Source organism: Papaver somniferum, chromosome 5, assembly GCF_003573695.1.
Source record: "Papaver somniferum cultivar HN1 chromosome 5, ASM357369v1, whole genome shotgun sequence".
Taxonomy (NCBI): Eukaryota; Viridiplantae; Streptophyta; class Magnoliopsida; order Ranunculales; family Papaveraceae; genus Papaver; species Papaver somniferum.
In genome coordinates, this window is record NC_039362.1 from 213,700,559 (window position 1) to 213,721,078 (window position 20,520).

The 20,520-nt window shown below is 36.6% G+C and overlaps 4 protein-coding genes across 4 annotated transcripts; 2 read left to right on the top strand and 2 right to left on the bottom strand.

Moving 5' to 3' along the window:
* The first annotated feature begins 308 nt into the window (after window positions 1–308).
* LOC113284588 (cytochrome b561 and DOMON domain-containing protein At3g07570-like) lies at window positions 309–2,528 on the top strand. The gene is made up of 4 exons (XM_026534079.1): window positions 309–669; window positions 767–1,169; window positions 1,679–1,965; window positions 2,073–2,528. Exons 1-4 carry the CDS (start codon window positions 484–486, stop codon window positions 2,301–2,303), a joined length of 1,107 nt encoding a protein of 368 aa, XP_026389864.1. The 5' UTR covers window positions 309–483; the 3' UTR covers window positions 2,304–2,528.
* A 339-nt stretch (window positions 2,529–2,867) lies between these two features.
* On the bottom strand, window positions 2,868–4,733 carry LOC113280748 (pentatricopeptide repeat-containing protein At3g22470, mitochondrial-like). The gene has a single exon (XM_026529335.1). The coding sequence runs from the start codon at window positions 3,954–3,956 to the stop codon at window positions 2,868–2,870; it is 1,089 nt and encodes a 362-aa protein (XP_026385120.1). The 5' UTR covers window positions 3,957–4,733.
* Window positions 4,734–7,649: 2,916 nt separating this feature from the next.
* On the top strand, window positions 7,650–9,933 carry LOC113284589 (cytochrome b561 and DOMON domain-containing protein At3g07570-like). Its single transcript, XM_026534080.1, has 4 exons — window positions 7,650–8,056; window positions 8,166–8,568; window positions 9,156–9,442; window positions 9,550–9,933. The coding sequence occupies exons 1-4, from the start codon at window positions 7,811–7,813 to the stop codon at window positions 9,778–9,780; spliced, it is 1,167 nt and encodes a 388-aa protein (XP_026389865.1). The 5' UTR covers window positions 7,650–7,810; the 3' UTR covers window positions 9,781–9,933.
* A 94-nt stretch (window positions 9,934–10,027) lies between these two features.
* On the bottom strand, window positions 10,028–15,498 carry LOC113280750 (pentatricopeptide repeat-containing protein At1g63330-like). The gene is made up of 2 exons (XM_026529336.1): window positions 15,354–15,498; window positions 10,028–10,425 (listed from the first exon to the last, which is right to left on the bottom strand). Exons 1-2 carry the CDS (start codon window positions 15,496–15,498, stop codon window positions 10,028–10,030), a joined length of 543 nt encoding a protein of 180 aa, XP_026385121.1.
* Window positions 15,499–20,520: the final 5,022 nt, after the last annotated feature.

Below are 20,520 nucleotides of genomic sequence, written 5' to 3' on the forward strand. Positions count from 1 at the left end.
AGAAATTAATCGGATCCCTAATTTTAAAGAGAAAATTAAATTTATATTATTTATTGACTGGTTAGCCTTACCTTAAAGATGAGGGTCAGGCTCGTGACCAACTAACCCAACTAGGATTCGACCATGTCTTATGTTTTCTTAACCACGATAGTTGAAACCAAAATTCCATTTGTCTTAAGGTAATTAGGAATAAACATTAAATGAAAAAGAACAAAAACATAATTCAAAAGAGGGAATTTCCCATCTGCAAGTGTATTTTCTAAGAAACACCAATTATGACTATAATAATTGAAAATTATTAAATTATTTTTCAATGAATACAAAAACTCAAACAGAACATGAACAGATGAATTTTTATGTATTTATAAATCTCTTTAATAACTGCCTATAATTTTTGATTGAGATCACCCAACCCACTAACTTTGCTTTGTCTCTTGACAAACCACTCCATCATCATCATCACCTCCACCACCATCTAAAAAAATGAAAATGAAATCACTTTCTTTCATTTTCATTCTTCTCATTCAATTGATCTCTTCATTTTTCGGTGTAAATTCTCAATCAGATTCTTGTAATTCCAATAATCTGAGTAATCTTAAAGGTCTTCCATTCGATACAACTTCTCTAAGTTGCTTCAATCTCTGGAACGATCATAATTATATCCTTAGAGTAAGTTTTTTTTTTTGTATTTTTTTTTTTACTTATTAGTTCTTGAATTGTTCTTCGTGTTCTTGGCGAACTGTTAATTAATATTTTGATGCAACAGTATTCAAAAACAGGATCAGACGTATGGAATTTCCTACTTTCGGCCCCGAACTCGAACAATTACATCGCAATCGGGTTTTCACAAAGCGGAAAAATGAAAGGGGGTAGTGCCGTAGTGGGATGGATTGGCCCAAACAGTATTGGTATCGCTAAACAATACTACTTGGTTGATAAACAACCGAATGCAGTATTCTCAGATCAAGGAAACTTAACTTTTGTCGATAAAAAATCACCGGCGATTACATCACAAAACTCACGGTTATATCTTTCATTTCAATTGAAAACTGGACAACCTATAACGAACGTGATTTATTCCATCGGAGTAGATGGTTCGCTGCCCAATCCGAGGTTCCAGTTATCACAACATGCGGATCAAGGAAATATACTAGTCAATTACCAGACAGGTAAGAAATTTTTTAATACAGAAACTTGAAAGTCTTTCTTCTTTAATGCTTGTGCCTGTTTAGATGTTTGTGGATGCACCACCAAAATTTTCTGGTGATACAGAAAACTTCAAAGACACAAAGTGGGATACAAATCTACAAAAGGGGTATTCAAGAAACATGGTTGTTGTGTATTTTGATTTTGCTTGAAAATAGTAGGGACAATTCCAGCCAAAAGAAATTCCTTTGGCTAGCATAGGCCAGAGAGGTTGGATCAAAACTGACCACATTTTGACAAAAGTCAATCTAACATTCTCATTCATTCGCATAGTGTAGAATGAATCGGAAATTTTCATTGTTCCTCCAAGTTTTAGTTGTATGTACTGTTGTGAAGGAAGGTCCTAGTGTATTGATGTCCCATACCCTCTTTATTATGACAATGGCATGTGCAGTGAATTGTGTTTGGTATTTTACAAAACTAGGAAAAATGTGATGAGATATTGATGAAAATTTGGGTCAACGTTTTGCAGGTCAAGCTAAAGTTTTAGGTAAGCCATATACAAGGCTAAGGAGAGGTCATGGGTCTTTAAATATGATAGGTTGGGGTATATGTTTGTTGATTGGAGCCATGGTTGCTAGGTACTTGAGAGAAAAGGATCCCCTTTGGTTCTACTTACATGCTTGTATTCAAGTTGTTGGATTCATTCTTGGAGTTTCTGGTATCATTACTGGACTTGTACTAGAAGATGTTTTATCTGCTTCAGTGGACAGACACAAGACTATTGGTATCTTTGTTCTCATTTTCGGATGCCTACAGGTGTGTACCAAATCCTAAAGCATAATGATTTTTTAAAATAGCGTAATTGTCGTATAAAGGAAAATCTGTTCAATGTCTGTTATTGACACTCTCATTGTTCTGTCCAGGTGATTGCATTTTTGGCTAGACCTAAAGTGGACTCGAAATTCAGATTTTACTGGAATATTTATCACTGGACTGTTGGAAGGACAATGATTATCCTTGCAGCCGCAAATGTGTTTTACGGACTCAAGTTAGCAGACGAACATAAAGGATGGACTGCTGGATATGCAGTTGCTCTATCAATCCTGATTGTTACTGCAATTGGGTTGGAAATAAGAATGAGGATGAGAAAGTAGATTTACTTGTACTTGTTGTGTTATTTTTCAATTGGTTTTTTCTTCTTTTCCTCTCCATACCACCACTTGATGAGATTCTTTTTTGTAACTATTTATTAGAATACCCTTTCGATTTTTGGTTGTTCTTAATTCGATACCGTGCATTTTCTTATGGAGCTAGATTCTTGTTGTGTCTGTATGCGTGGTGATCAAGATGTTAATAACTCTTTCTTTGGGTTTGGGATATACTACGTTTTTATCTTTTTATTTCTTTCTTTCTTTTTGGTTTTTCGAGACATATGCAGCCTGGGATCCCCCTTAAGTTTTCTAAACAAGTTCAAACATTATACACATAAATGAAGTTGCACTGAAAGTGAAGCATGACCAAAAGAACAGAATTTATAACCCAAGCTAACGCTATATGGTTTTTCATAAAGGGAGCACAAAGGAGCAAGTAAAGTAAAGAAAGAAACCATATATTCAAGCAAATATGTTGCAGTTGATAGAGATTTCAAATTGTCAGTGTTTACCTCAGCAGTAACGAGGTTTCACAAGGAGAAATTAAAAAAAAAAAAAAAAAAAAAGCTAGAGATTTCTAAACTCATCTACTGAGAGAGTGTTTAATAACCAAATAACAACAGAATCACCTGGTGGAAGTTTTCTTTCAAGCATCTTGCTAAGAAATCGCAATGCCTTGGCAGTCTCTTTTGCTATAAGAAATCCACGGATGATGGTATCATATGCTCTGGCATCTTGTAAACAGCCCTTCTCTTCCATTTTGATGATTAATGCGTTAGCCTCTGGTAACATCTTGTTACGAAAGAGGCCATCTATCACTGTGGTATATGTTACTACATCAGGTACTAATCCTTTTTTAGGTATTTCATTAAACAATTTTTTGGCATCTTCCAACTTGCCAGCCTGGAATGAACTGCGGATAAGAATACTGTATGCGGGAGTGGTAACTAGATTTTCCTCCATGGATTCAAAAATTTCTATCGCCTCTTCCATTTTTCCATTCTTGCACAGTCCATCCAATATTGTGTTATATGTAACTTCATCTGGAGATAGATCAAAAGTTTGCATCTCATTCAACAGATTCTGTGCAGTCCGAACTCTTCCATTCCTGTGTAGTCCCATTAATAGAGTATTGTAACTCACTATTGTGGGTTCTAATCCATTTTGTTTCATCCTCTTGAATAGTTGCACAGCTTCATCCAACTTACAGTTCTTGCAATACCCACAGATTAACACATTGTAGTTGAGCTGATTTGGCTCAAGGCCCCTATCCACCATCAGACCATCCATCATTGAATTATAAGTTATCTGATTTCGCTTTATATTTATCTTATCCATCAATTCAAACAACCCCCAAGCATCTTCCGTCATCCCATCTTTACAATGTGAATCTATTAATACATTGAAGGTGACTGTATCTGGAAAAATCCCTCGATCCATCATTTCGTCAAAATATCTTCTTGCTTCTTCCTGTTGATCATGTAGGCAATGACCATAAATCATACAACTATAAGTCGTTACATTCGCTGAGATTCCTCTACTATCCATATCTTTAAGGAGTCTCTTCGCCTCATTCAACCGGCCTGAATTGCAAAGTCCGTTGATCAAAGAAGTGCAAACAACTACGTTGGGTACAACATTCAAATCTCTAAGCATTTCCGTGAAGAGAATTAAAGCTTCATCAATTAATCCTCCTTTACAAAGTGCATCTATGATCACACAATATGTAACAACACTAGGTCTGCAGTTCCATTACAGCATATTGTTTTTCAGCTGAAGAGAACGACCCACTTGACCAGCCCGTGTATAAGAGTATTACATGTAAAGGCATTAGGTTGATTACCCATCTCAGTCATTTTAGCAAACACTTCTAATGCAAAATCAATCTTTTCTTGAAGACACAACCCTTTAATGAGTGTAGTAAAAGTGACAGTATCAGGATGATAACCTCTCTTTATAATTTCTCCAAGCAAACAAAACCCATGATCAACCTTTCCTAATTGACAACAGCAATTAATCAAAATGCTCAATGTATGCAAATTAGGTTGTACTCCAACCAAATTCATCTTTTTATACAACATAATCACATCTGAATAACACTTGATTTTGGATAAAGATCTTAACACATGATTAAATGTATCATTAGATAGTAATGGCCTTTCTAAAATTAACTTATCCAAGTATCTCTAACCATCATCAAGATTCTTAATTTTACCAGATTTACACTAATCCCTCACAAAATGCTCAAGTTGAGTTACTACTCTACCTCCTGAACCGGAGGAATAGTTGGAGATTTCTGTTATTGTATGCAGTAACCTCTGACCCAATTTCATTTTATCAGTCAATTTGAGAGAAAAGAGATGATGTACCTTGGTCTTAGAGAGAAACTGGGAGCACTTCAATTCCTGATGAAAAAAAATTGAGAAAAAAGAACCGGAAGTGATAGACATCCCGCCGGGAAAATTTTTGATCGCCCATTGCCGCAAACAAAAATGAGCGAGCACCTCTTCCACCGTCAGATGATTAAGATGTGATGTCATCAAATTAAGATGTGATGTCAAAAATGAGTTGGAGTAAGGTCATCATGTTAGATGACATCACATTTTAATCATCCAACGGTGAAAGAGGTGCTCGCTCAATTTTGCTTGTGCAGGTGTGCCATCAAATGTTTTCTCATCCCGCGAGCCCTATCCCGTGGATTGTCCCGTAAGAGACAAAGAAGGAAAAATTTAGTGATCCGACGGATTTGTAAGGTAGGTTTGGTGCGGGTCTTACCGCGCGGGGTGTAAATCATTTTGGAAAAAGAAATGCACAGTCAACGAAATTGAAACATTTCCAATTTGACTCATCAAAGGGTGCATGGATACGCGGCGTAAGAAATTACTTTCTCCAAAATAACAGAAAGGAATATTTTGACTTTGGTTCACATAGTAATGATCCGAATCGCAATTGGGTCACCAAAAAAATTTAATTAGAATTTAGGGTATAGGACCGTGATTTACCGGCTTGACCGTTACTAAAAAAAAGTTTCATTTTAATAAATTCGTGCGCAGTTAACCGAAGCCGTTAGATAAGGTGGGTGGTCGTGGAGGTGGTTACAACCAAAAGATCAACCATGAGTCAACTTGAAGAGGCACCTTATTTGATGTCTCTTTGGACTTTGCATTCACTGATCTTACCAGTGGTACTGCCTCCCCATGCATATCTTCTACCATTACTGTGTATAACATGATGCAATAACACCCAGCTCCCTCAAAAGTATTTTCTACACGCCCTAGAACAAATTGTAAGGGTAGTGTCACTCTTTCATTTGAAGTAATGAACTACCAATTTGCTCTAATTAGAAGTTGTTGTCGGTAGTTTTTATTCCACTTCCACCCTCAACACGTTCATACACTCGTTCGCATGAACGAATGGTCGGTATTGTACACTAGACGAAGTGGCGGAACCAGAAAACGAATGTTGGGATGGCTTGAAAACAAATTAGCTTGACTTGGACTAGCTTAAGCCTATTGTTTAGGCTTGATTTTTTGTAACCAAAAGCAAATGCACTACAAAATGGAAGCTTTTCTTGGACTTAAGCCAGCCCTAGTCACAACATAGATCCGCCACTGGCTAGACGAGGGATTGTCCTCCGTTTGACAAAAAAAAAGCTATATAGGGAACAGTCCCCCGTATATTAAAAAAAAATGGGTTGGACGAGGGGACAGTCCCCGTCTATAATGCTTTTCACTATCTCACGGGGGACTGTCCCTCGTGAATATTTGAAAATCAGTTTTTTAAAACAAATTTTTCCCACCAACCATTATTTTATTAATAAATTTTGAAAAAAAATCCTAAACGGGAGATGATTATCCGTGTAGTGCTCTCTTCTAATTTTGGCCATAGTAGCTTCACCCTTTCTATTGGACGAGTACTCTTTTATATGAAAGAGATATTCTTCATTTGGGGGCTACCCATAGGATTCGCTCTTAGTAGTGTTGCTGCCTTAGCGGCCGCGGAATCAATTCCCTAATAACATTCTCGGGAAAAATTGACGAGCTTCTCCTCAAATAGAGCAAACGCCAAGTCCACACCAACCACAATCACTATTATGTTGGATGCAATAATCAAAAACAAGGAAGACTCAAACAAGTAAAAATTATTGATACTTAGCTCCTTTATAATGGAAGTGATCGATTTGACCAAACGGACGAGCTTCCCAAATCTCCGCAACAGCAACAAAGCAAAACTTTGATAAACAGAGTGAGTCACGTGTTCAACACGCTGTCCTTAAGACATTAGTTTCCGGCTAAACTCAAGAGTGATGTTATATCCCTCACAGGACGGATATCTCCAGGATAAAACACCCTACGGAAAATCGCGAACGCTTAAGAAACCAATATAAAAATATTTTCCCTTGGTGGTCTCTCTAAAATATAGAGAAATCTCTTTCCCGTAGATTTTACAAAAGTAGAGAATTTGTTTATATAATGGAATAATACAACTTAAAAAGAGAAATTCCCCGATGTGGGACTAAAAAGTTTCATTCACAAAAGAAAACAATAAGTTATTATTTTCTTAATAACTTTAAAAATCAATTTTGTATTAATTGTTTTCCAACAATCCCCCACATGAATGAAAACCTCAATAAAACATGAAAAACATGAAAAATCAATCTTGGTAAATCAACAACCCAACCTCACGATCCTGTCTGACATACAGACCGTCCATGTGGAAATCATACTAGTCATTTCTATGTCCTCTCCCTCACACAAAAGTGTGTTGACCCCAAGGTCATAATATGGATTGCATAAATCATAATAATATAGAGAGCTTACATCTTTAGTTTATCACAGGTGAGACTAAAGGTTTCTTTCACGAAAGTAAAAAAGAATGAACTAGTGAATCCTTAGTGACCCTTAGGTCCTAAGTTTTAGTACTACCAAAATCATATAAACAAAAATCACATAAAAAACATAGGAAATACCATTTTAGGTAGAGGTGTTCATGAGGTCTTGAACCTTTGCTTATTGAGATATTACCAAAACTACTTGCTAAAGACAGTGAACGCGATGTCTTGAACTGCTAGTGTTTCAAAATTTTATCCCTAAATCTGATTTTAATCTAACTAAACTAATTAACAATTAATTAACTTAATTAACATTAATGATTTGGGGTAGTTTAGCTATTTAAAAAAATTGAGATAAGAAATAACCACCAATTACTATTTCATGACCTTTTTTGTCCTATAGCTAGGGGCCTAATTATTTTCAGGGCCCCAATTAAGCGGTGGTCAATTTAACAACGCTCAAGTATGAACACTACAGTACTACACACTACTGAGAATCAGATAAGTTTGAAGTTCCTTTTTGGCTGTCAACATTGAACAATAGTTGTTTGCTGATTGCGCCGTTTCTGTATCCATGGGGTCTGCCAGTACGAACAATGAATTATCTTAATAACTCAACCATGATAGTATTAAGTATGCAACAGGATCAGAGTTTACTGCATATCTAATTTTTTGCATTATGTGTTTCCCAATATTGGTTCAGCTAATTTCAGCACAGCTGTTCCCCTCACCATACAAAAAAATGAAAACGAAATTTTTTTTGTTCATTTTCATTCTTCTCATTCAATTGATCTCATCATTTTCCTGTGTAAATTCTCAGTCAGATTCTTGTTCTAATAATTTGAGTAATCTCAAAGGTATTTCTTTTAATACAACATCTCTAAGTTGTTTCGATCTCTGGACTAGTCGTGGCTACGTCCTTAGAGTAAGTTTTAATTCATTTAATTAATTTCGTTACTTGTTAATTAGTTCTTCGTTCTTGAGTTGTTCTTCGTGTTCTTGACGAAAAACTGTTTACCATTTTGATGCAACAGTATTCAAAGACCGGATCAGACATATGGAGCTTTCTTCTATCAGCCCCAAATACAAAGAATTACATCGCAATTGGATTTTCGGAAAGAGAAAAAATGATAGGGAGTAGTTCCATGGTTGGATGGATTGGCAACAACAATATTGGTATTGCTAAACAGTATTTCTTAGCAGAGAAACGAATAAATGCAGTACGACCAGATCAAGGAAACTTAACTCTAGTCAAGAATTCGGAGACGGTTGTAACACAGAATTCGCGATTATATCTTGCTTTTCAATTGAAAACTGCACAACAACCGTCAACAAACATTATTTATTCGATCGGACCAGATGGTTTGCTTCCGAATTCACAGTTCCAGCTATCGCAACATCTTGATCAAGGAAATACTCTGATCAATTACCAAACAGGTAAGAAAATTTATATACAGAAAACTTGAAAAATCCTTTTTCTTTTATGCTTGCCATGTTTAGATGTGATGGGCAGAAAATTTTCAAACCGACAAAGTGGAAAGCGAAAAGTCTAAAAATGGGTGTCAAGGAAACATGGTTGTTGTGTATACATTTGGTTTTTGCTTAAGAATAGTAGGGACAATTCCAGCCAAAAGAAATTCCTTTGGATGGCATGGTTGGGTCTATATTGACTACATTTCACGAAAAGTCAAACTTAACCTTCCAAAAAACTTCTTAATTTTGGTGTACATTTTGTAGGAAAATTAAAATTGGAATCCGATTTTGTGCATACTTATTCTGACTTTCTCATTGGAATCCATTGGAAAAAAAATAAAAATAAAATATTTGGTTCTTATAGATTGAAATGGATTGGAAAATGTCACTATTAATTCAAGTTGTGAAGGAGGGTCCTAAGTCCTAACAGATTGAGGTCCCGTACCCTCTTTATTATGACAATGTCATGTGCAATGAATTGTGTTTGGTATTCTATAAAAGTAGGAAAAATATGATGAGATATTGATGAAAATTTGGGTCAACATTTTCAGGTCAAGCCGAAGTTATAAGTGTACCGTACACAAGGCTAAGGAGAGGTCACGGGTCACTGAATATGATAGGTTGGGGTTTATGTTTGTTGATTGGAGCCATGGTTGCTAGGTACTTGAGAGAAAAGGATCCACTTTGGTTTTATTTACATGCTTGTATTCAAGTTGTTGGATTCATTCTTGGAGTTTTTGGTATCCTTACTGGACTTGTATTGGAAGATGTTCTTTCTGCTTCAGTGGACCGACACAAGACTATTGGTATCTTTGTTATCATTTTCGGATGCCTACAGGTGCGTACCAAATCCTAATGCATAATGATTTTTTAAAATGGCGTAATTGTCGTATAAAGGAAAATCTGTTCAATGTCTGTTATTGACACTCCCATTGTTCTGTCCAGGTGATTGCATTTTTGGCTAGACCTAAAGTGGACTCGAAATTCAGATTTTACTGGAATATATATCACTGGACTGTTGGAAGGACAATGATTATCCTTGCAGCCGCAAATGTGTTTTACGGACTCAAGTTAGCAGACGAACATAAAGGATGGACTGCTGGATATGCAGTTGCTCTATCAATCCTGATTGTTACTGCAATTGGGTTGGAAATAAGAATGAGGATGAGAAAGTAGATTTACTTGTACTTGTTGTGTTATTTTTCAATTGGTTTTTTCTTCTTTTCCTCTCCATACCATCACTTGATGAGATTCTTTTTTGTAACTATTTATTAGAATACCCTTTCGATTTTTGATTGTTCTTAATTCCATACCGTACATTTACCTCAAGCAAATATGTTGCAGTTAATAGAGATTTCAGATTGTCAGTGTTTACCTCAGCTCAGCAGTAACGAGGTTTCACAAGGAGAAATTAAAAAAAGAGCTACAGATTCCTAAACTCATCTAACGAGAGATGAGTGTTTGCTAACCAGGTAATAACGGAGTCACTTGGTGAAATATTTCTTGAACGCATCTTGCGAAGAAAGTGCAATGCCTTGGCAGTCTCCTTTGCTATAAGAAATCCACGGATGATGGTATCAAATGCTCTGGCATCTTGTAAACAGCCCTTCTCTTCCATTTGGATGATTAATGCGTTAGCCTCGGATAACATCTTCTCACAAAAGAGGCTATTGATCATTGTGGTATATGTTACTACATCATGTGCCAATCCTTTGTTTGGGATATCAATAAACAGTTTTCTTGCATCTTCCAACTTACCAGCCTGACATAAACCTTGAATAAGAATCCTGTACATCTCAATATTAGCTATGATACCACTACCTGTTCGTTAAACTTCAACATAAAAGTCACTAACAAGCTGGTTAGGACAAGATTAGGAAATTGATGTAATCCTAAGGGAATTAGAAGTCATCTAGTTCTAAGAAAAGGAAAGACATGTAATAAGGTAATAGGACTAGGAAAAGGAATTCATAGCTATATATATATGATCACCAAAGTTGTGGTTGATCATATGAGTAAGATTAGAGTTTGTGTTTAGTTTTGAGAGATTTTCTAAACATCAATAAAGAGAGTTGTCTTTATATAAGCTAAGTTTCATCTTGCAGTTGCCATTAATTGGTATCAGAGCTTGTTTCTGAGCCATGGAAAACGAAACCACCATTGTGGGTGCAAAACAGTTCACGCCACCATCAATACAAGTTCCAATCCTCAACGCCACAAACTACACAGTATGGGCCATGAGAATGAAGGTACTGATGAAAATATACAAAGTTTGGGAAACAATTGATCCTGGTACATTGGACCCAGACAAAAACAATGTTGCCATTGGATTACTCTTTCAAGCAATACCAGATTGTCTTGTTCTACAAGTTGGTGAACAGGAAACTTCAAAGAAAATTTGGGATGCAATAAAGGCACATAATCTCGGAGCTGATCGAGTTAAATAATCCCGTCTGCAAACCTTAATGTCTGAATTTGAAAGAATGAAGATGAAAGACACTGATACTATTGATAGCTTTGCAGGAAAGCTATCAGAGATAGCCTCAAAAGCTGCGTCACTTGGACAATCCATTGATGAAGATAAACTGATAAAGAAGTTTCTCAATAGTTTACCAAGATCCAAGTATATTCATATCATAGCTTCTCTCGAACAAGTCTTAGATTTAAAGAAGACTAGATATGAAGATATAATTGGAAGATTGAAAGCATATGAAGAGAGAATCCTTGATGAAGAAAACAATGGAGAAACTCAAGGAAAACTCTTGTACACAAACTCTTACCAACAAAACTCTGCGACAAGAGGAAGAGGTCGTGGAAGAGGTGGTAGAGTAAACAGAGGCCGAGGAAGGGGAGGAAGGTTTAACTCACAAGATAGAACAACAAGTCAGAATGATCAAAACCAAGGGAAAGAAAAGAAGGATAAATCAAACATTATTTGTTACAGATGTGATAAACCAGGACACTTCTCCTCTGTATGCCCTGAAAGAATACAAAAGATGGAAGAAGCAAACAAGAATGAAACAAGGGAAGAAGATACAGCTCTTTTCATGCACGAAGTTGTATTCTTAAACGAAGGGAAACTAATACCAAAGAATTACGAATCAAATGATGGATAAGAAGGAATCTGGTATTTAGATAATGGAGCCAGCAATCACATGACTGGCAAGAGACACTACTTTTCTAAACTCAATGAGAAAATCAAAGGACAAGTGAAGTTTGGGGATGGATCTTCTGTAGAAATTGAAGGGAAATGATCAATTCTATTTCAGAGCAAGACCGGAGAACAGAAGCTTGTCACAAACATCTACTTCATCCCAAACTTACAAAGCAACATTCTAAGTTTAGGACAAGCTACAGAAGTTGGATGTGATGTTATAATACGACAAGATTATCTAACAGTTCATGACCCAAGTGGAAGACTTTTAGTTAGAGTCTCACGCTCACAGAATAGATTCTACAAGATAAGTCTCATGATTGGAAGGCCATTGTGTCTGAATATGATACTGGAAGATCAGACATGGAAGTGGAACGCAAGGTTAGGACACATAAGTTTCAGAACCTTAAAAACTATGTCTCAGAACAAGATGGTTCGAGGGATACCACAGATAAACGATGAATCAAGGATCTGTGAATCATGTTTAGTTGGGAAACAAACGCGTCAAGGTTTTCCAAAAGAAACAACATTCAGAGTGGTAGTAAGTCGCGACGTGGTGTTTGATGAGACATCATATTGGAACTGGATAGAAACAACCAATGAATCGAGAAGGGATCCAGGTATGTTTCACATGATATGGGGTCAAGTAATTGATGAAGGAGAAGGACCCATAACCATCAACACTGAAGATAATCATTATGATAATCAAGAAGAAGAAGAGAATATTGAAAACACTATCCCACCACTGCGAAAATCAACAAGACAGATACAAAAGCCACAATATCTGGAGGATTATGTTCTTCAAGCAGCAGAGGAATGTGAGACATTATTGTTTTCCATTAATGACGAACCAAGAAACTTTAAGGAAGCAAAGCTTTCGCATAAATGGACACAAGCATGTAGAGAAGAAATTATTTCAATCAACAGAAACAAGACTTGGTTTCTACTTGATAAGCCAGGAGGGGTAAAAGTGATTGGTCTTAAGTGGATCTTCAAGGTTAAAAGAAATGCTGATGGAACTATTAACAAATATAAGGCAAGACTTGTAGCTAAGGGATACGTTGAAGAATCAGGCATAGACTTTGATGAAGTTTTCGCACCAGTTTCTAGACTAGAGACAATTCGTCTCTTAATAGCAGAAGCTGCATCAAACTCATGTGAAATTCACCACTTAGACGTTAAGACATCATTCTTACATGGTGAATTGCGAGAAGATGTGTATGTTGAACAACCAGAAGGTTTTGAAGTAAAAGGACAAGAGCATAAGGTTTATAAGTTATCAAAAACTCTATATGGTCTAAGACAAGCTCCTCGAGCCTGGAATACAAAGTTCGATCAAATCTTAAGAGAAATCAGATTTGTTAAGTGCTCTAACGACACATCAGTATACATAAGAAAAGAAAAGGGAACGCTTCTTGTGATTGCAGTTTATGTAGATGATCTATTTTTGACTGGAAACTCCCTTAAGGTGATCAATGAGTTCAAGAGAGAAATGTCATCAAAGTTTGAGATGTCATACCTCGGAAAACTCACTTATTACCTTGGCATAGAAGTCCATCAAGGAGTAGATGAGATTCAGATTAAACAAGAAGCTTATGCAAGGAGAATTCTGAAAGAAGCAGGACTTGAATCTTGTAATCCAACTAAGATACCAATGGAGTTTGGACTTAAAGTTTCAAAGGCACAAGAAGAAGCTGAGATTCATCCAAGGAGTTATAGAAGAAATGTTGGATGCTTTAGATACTTATTACATACAAGACCAGATTTGGCTTTCTCTGTGGGAGTAGCAAGCCGTTATATGCAGAGTCCACGCAAGTCTCATGGTGATGTAATAAAGCAGATATTAAGATATCTAAGAGGAACAATCAGTTGTGGATTGAAGTATGGTCGAGGAGGATCAAAAGGAATTGTTGGGTATAGTAACAACAGTCATAATATTGACCAAGATGATGGAAAACGTACAACTGGTCATGTATTTTATTTAGGATAAGCACCTATTACATGGTGTTCACAGAAGCAAGACACAGTAGCTCTGTCATCATGCGAAGCTGAGTTCATGGCCGCAAAAGAAGCAGCTAAACAATCAATATGGCTTCAAGAATTATTGGGTGAAATCAAAGGAAGAGAACCTGAAAAAGTTCTCATCAAGATTGATAATAAGTCTGCAATTGCACTCACTAAAAATCCAGTGTTTCATGGGAAGACGAAACACATTCACAAAAGGTATCATTTCATACGAGAATGTATCGAGAAGGAGATCATCAACGTTGAACACATACCAGGAACTGAGCAGAAAGCAGAAATATTGACAAAGGCATTAGCTCGGATCAAGTTTGAAGAAATGAGACAATTAATTGGAGTACAAGATATGTCACGGGTAAGGTTGAAGATTAACGGGGAGAATGTTGGTTAAACTTCAACATAGAAGTCACTAACAAGATGGTTAGGACAAGATTAGGAAATTGATGTAATCCCAAGGGAATTAGAAGTCATGTAGTTCTAAGAAAAGGAAAGACATGTAATAAGGTAATAGGACTAGGAAAAGGAATTCATAGTTCTATATATATATGATCACCAAAGTTGTGGTTGATCATATGAGCAACATTAGAGCCTGTGTTTAGTTTTGAGATATTTTTTAAACATCAATAAAGAGAGTTGTCTTTATATAAGCTAAGTTTCATCTTGCAGTTGCCATTACTACCCTCCATAGATTCAAACAATTCTATTGCCTTCTCCAATTTTCCATTCTGTCAAAGACCATTCAACATCGTAATGTATGTAACTTCATTTGGAGATTGACCAAAAGATTGCATCTCACTAAACAAACTTTCTGCTGTCCTGACTCTTCCAACACGGTATAGTCCCCCTAACAGTGTAGTGTAAGTAACAGAGGAAAGCAACCCATTCTATTTCATTTTCTTGAACAGCTGCAAAGCTTCATCCACCTTACGATTCTTGGAATAACCATTGATTATCACATTAGCTGAACTCATCTGGCTCAAGGCCTCTATCCACCATCAAGTCAAACAGTTTAAAATAATCTCTCATTTCTTCACCGAGTCTCAACAATTCTTGATGAAAAGCTTCATTGGACATTTTTCCGTCTTGTTCCTCCCATTGATGGTTGCGGCTCCTGATACCAAATGTTATGTTCTCCATATAGAATCATAACATCCAATATCGAAAGTAGATGATTAAGATAATAGTTTGTAAGGAAAACAACCCTTGTTTATAGGAAAACAAACCCCAAGTGAAAACTTCTCTAAAAGCAAATATATTTCACACATGATCTTTTACAATAGATTCACAGAATATTTATAGTAAAGAGAATAACTACTTTCATAAGTAACCATACTAACCAACCTAATATATCCGTAGATAAATACAAACTAAGCACATAACAATTTACAACTGAAATTAATCAAAATGCTCAATGTATAGATATCGGGTTGCACTCCAACCAGATTCATCTTCTTATACAACCTAATCACATCTGAAAAACACTTGATTTTGGATAAAGAACTCAGCACATGACAGAATGTAATATTAGATGGAAATGGCCTTTCCAAAATCAGTTGATTAAAGTATTTCAAACCATCATCAAGTTTCTTAATCTTGCCAGATTTACAGTCATCTCTCACAATTTTCTCAAGTTGTGTTATTACTCTATCAAAACCTCCTGAACCAGAAGCATAATTGGAGACTGCTGTTGCATGCAGGAATCTCTGACCCAAATTCATTTTCCCAGTTAATTTGAGAGAAAAGAGATAACTTACCTTGGCTTTAGAGAGGATACTTTGAGCACTTCGATATGTGAGGCCGTGGAAAAAGAAACGAGAAAAAAGGATACTTTGTCTAAATGTGCAAAGTCCAAGGGACTTGAACATTTTCAATTTGACTCATTCATATAGTATACGTCGAGAAGTTTTTTTTTTATTTTTGTTCGAGGGACAGCAAAATATGATCCGAGGAGAGCAAAAATCGTACTCGACCCACTAACTAGGTGTAGTTGCAGGAAATCCTACAACCACACCCTTAAGGAATTCAATAGATCAATTCAAGTAATCATCATAAATTTTATAAGAACATCTATTAGATCTTAATTTGAATACAAAATAATCAGAAACTCTAACTTGGAGAACAAACAATCTTTCTCTATCCTAAATTTCTTTTCTACACTCTCCAAAAGATCTCTCCCTCTAATACAAGGTCGCTCAGTCCCTTATATAGGGATTTACATAGTGGATGACAGCTAATAAATCCCTTATTTTCGGATCTGGTGACGCACACTCACATTGACTCTTTTCGCACGTGCTATATAATGTCGCATGGTTCTTCACACTTTTCTTGTAACTAAGCTGACGTCATTTGTTACGTCATTCTGTATATACTGTATGTGATTGTCTTCGCTCACACCTGACGATCGTTATTTCGCGTTACTAATAGGTGTGCGGTATTTTACTCCTACAGTTTTCCTCTTCTCATATCGTTCTTTTAATACAAAGGAAGCGATATGAGAAATTCCAATCTACTCTGCCGCACCCGTTCACCTTTTCATATCCTTATCTTCCGACATATCTCCGTAATTCCAGTGTAACCGTCTACACGTGCTAGTTTTCTATCCTTTTTACCTGCACGTTTGAGTTTAACCGGTCATCTCTTTCATCTATTTATTAACCAAACTTGAAGAGAGATAGTTATTTCTTTTCTATTTTGTTTCCCCTTCTCGTTTCTGTGAATCCTCTGCAAATCTTCATCTTCTTCAAATTTCTTCATCTTCATCTTTTGAGATCACACACTTGATCCTGCTGCTGTTGTTTCTATGGATTCTCATCAAAGGTTTGATTTCAATCTTACTGATCTTATCTTTCTTTTTGATTCTGCTGAAACTGATTCTTTTCTTTCTTCTTGTTAAAATCATGGTACAAATATGTTGTTATATTAATTCCCATACTGGTTCTGTTTCAGCAAAAGTTCTTCCATTGGCCATACCAAATTTACGATTCCCAATCTTAATTCTTCTTCAAATTTGGAAGACAGAGAGTCTCTGAAGAGGAAATCATTGCATAACAAAGGAGTAAGAAATACTTTTTCGTTTATGAAACAATATTGTTGCCTCTATTTCTTATATGCGTTGTTATTCGCAGGATTCCTTGTGCGAGACAATTGGTGGTAAGAAATTGAAAATTAAAAGAGTTCGCAAAGACCCCACACTCAACAAGAGTCTCATCATTCCTGAATTTGGCCGTAAAAAAGTCGAGATCTTTTCTTGCACTAATATTGATACTCCTACACAATTTTTGATTGCCTCTGCCTATTTTGATACACCTGCTTCTCCAAACGAAGTTTTCGCTGCTAAAGAAGATGTGTCAATTGATCATGCGGTGAAGGAATTTTCTGCTCCTCCAATTGTAACCGCACCACCAGCGAATTAGATTGTCTCTACCTTTGTGAATGTTTCATTGTTTGCGAACATTCCCGCCTCTATGGAGAACGTCACCCCCGTGGAAAATGTTTTTCCTGTAAAGAATGTTACTTCCCTGTGTCTATGAGTGTCTCTTCCTCTACTTCTGTTCCTTCTTCTTCTAAATTTGTGGAATCCATCACTATTGATAAGGGAGTCTTAGAGGGAGTTGATTCTGCTTCTCAATAAGCTTTATCTGATATTATTAATGCCGCTCATTCGTCCATTATTGACCATTTAAAATTCGCATCTGTGACGCTCTGAGTAAATTATTATGCGGTTCTCCGCTAAACGAAGAAACAAGGAGCGAGATCTTCTCTCGTATTGACCCAAGTGTCCATATCGCTCTTGGTCTCTTGGTGAATGTTCTTGCCCACATATATTTTTTATTTAAATTATTTTACTACATATTCACGCTTGTATTATTTCCCTTTCAGGAATCTTACCGCCAGACGATCTTGGCTGAAGGATACTTTAAGTCTAACAATTCTGCACTACAACTTGCTTTAGAGAAATAGGTTAATAAGATGAAAGGGGAACTCCAAACTGTAACTTTATAATGCAAAAATCTTCGTAGCAAGAATCAAGAGCTTAGAGGTCCAATTATCTTCACTCTTACATCCCTTTTAGAAGTAATTTATCATTCTTTGTTCCATGTTTCTCGTTCGCACATTAAGATTTAAACCAGAAGCGCGTTTTGGAGGGGTATGATTTTCAATCTGCCGCTGAAGATGCTTGCGCTGATAATGAGAAGTTGCTGACCCAAATAAGCCAATTACATAACGAGCATTCCTATTCACTCGACCAGATTAAAAATTTAACAAATGAGAATGTACATTTAACTCAACAGTGTGAGACATTGGGTTCCCATATTTCTCATCTATCTAAATTATTGTTTAGTGCTGATTTAAGACATCAAACTTTGTCAGATGAGAATCAAAGTCTATCCATTGAGAAGCGGTCTTTCTTAAAGAAAGAAGCGATGTTTTCGCATCAGTATCTCGTTCTCCAGAAAATTTGTGATAACCAAGAGAAATCTCTTCGTACATTAAGGAATCAGTTTGATGAATCTACAAAGACATGAACTACTCAAAATGAAAAGATCATTCAAAGTAAGATAAACTTGACCATGAAGATGAACCAAATTCAAGAACAATACGCCCAGTTAAAAGAATCTCATGATTCCCTTATGAAAGAGAAGGTTTCTCTCTCTTTGGATGAGAAGAAAATTCGGTCTCGCCTTAAATATTTAGTTGGTGATGAATTTGATAAGGCTATGGAAAATATGAAGAATAATGGTTTTGCGTCAGCTCAATATGTTATTTCACAAAGGGAAGGTAGTCACATGGAGATGACTGCCTCAATTTATTTGTCTTTTATTATTTAAATCTTTGCTTTGCGAAAAGTTCGCTATAATTATGATTCTGAAAACTTCGCTCTTGCAGAGTCTGAGAAACTGCATCAATCTACCATCTCTCGGTTGAGATCCGATCTGACTAAGGCTCGCAAAGAACGTGCGAAGTTCTCAACTGCTCTAATTTCTTCTCGTGATCGATCAGAGAGGAGATGTTCGTATCTTCAAAGCTTCATGGAAATTGGTATAAGAAATGCTGAGAAGGCTGTCGCTCGTGACGCTCATATTAAGGCTCAAACTCTTCTGAAAAACATTCTTCTTGAGAAATCACTTTCTTTGGTGACTGTTCCACCTCTTGATATAAGCGATGACGAGCGGCTTCCTGTTCATGACAGTGATTATGAGTATGTAAACGATGAATAGGAAGATCTTGAAGTTTCCCTTCAAGAAAATTAACTTGAAAAGGATGGATCTGATGAAGGTTTTTCCAAAGATCCTAACAGCGAGATCAATGCCGAAGCTTCTGCGGTTGATCAGGATGTGCCTTCCAATGATGGTTAGTGTTTTCTTTTATGTCTTTGCAAATGTATTTTGGTAAGCTTGAAACATATCCCCTTTTTATCATTCATTTCTTGATAAGGAAGATAATATATTATTTATGTTAATTCCCATACTTGACTCTTATTATATTCCTTGTAAGAAATGTGCGAGTGATTTTGTGCATCTTGCTTCTTTTTTAGTTTGCCCTGCAAAACAATGTTAGTGCGAAATTTAATTTTCTCACGAGGTCTTATTTTGCCTTCCTAATTAAAGGTCTTATTTTTCCCAGTATATTTCTTTTATGCAACTAGATCGCGGGCGGTCTTTACACTTTCGTGTAATGACCAATTGATCTCGCCTTATCATCATCTTGTATTACTGTCTCTGCGGGTTATATTACCGCAAAAATACGACAAGCCTTAATACTCCCGTGAGTAAAAATCCTCATAATATTTGCGTCTTTTGACACAATTCAGCTCCCTAATGGAGGGTGTCGTCCTTTTATTCCCCCTGACTGCCCTTTCAAGGAAGCTTACCCCTACCGGGTTAAGGTGGGCTCCTCACATCCAGTGATGCAAAAACCAGTTGTTTTCGCGGCCTCTTGTCCCTCCGCCGATATGTCTTATGGTTACAAGACCTCACCCTAAGTGGGGTTTCTTCGGAAAGAGTGCATCATAGTCAAGACTTATCAAGAGCGGCCAGGTACGCTCCAGACGCCCCAGGCACTCTTGACTCAACCGTGTACCTCGGCGCCTTGATCGAGTTTCTGCACTCCTAAGGAGAGATCTTATCACCTTAATCTTTCGATTTTGGCGTCTCTCCTGGATAGGCTTTTATTTCACCCAAAATCTCCAAGACTCAAGCTCCAGGGTCGACGTAGCTTTCACCTGAGCCATGCTAACTAGGTTTTTCCAAGAGTGACACGCGTTAGGTCTTATTATTGCCTCTTGTTGTATGCGAATTAGGGTGCACACCACAATTGGATATCTAGCCCCCCTATCGGAGTCTTTACTTCTAATGCCTTCTATTATGGTCTTATTTTTTCCTTTTTGAAAATTATTTTTAAAAGAGAGAAATCTTCAAATATATTCATATTTTTGAATAATATATCTTTGTTGAATCTTTATAAATTCACATCTTCCATTTCGCACACCTTATCCTCAGTGATATCGGATCGTTTGTTATATGTGTGCGACAATTACCGCATGACTTATGGATAGTACTTCTTTAAATATAATCTGTTCCATGGATGTTCAAGCTTACGACCAGTACTCTTACCTTCAGGGTCCATCAACTCAAATGCTCCGTTCCCAACTATTCTCTTTACTATGTATGGATGTTCTCATTGCCTTCTTCATTCGATGATCCATCTACTAATATCTCCCATCTACTATGATTGGTCAA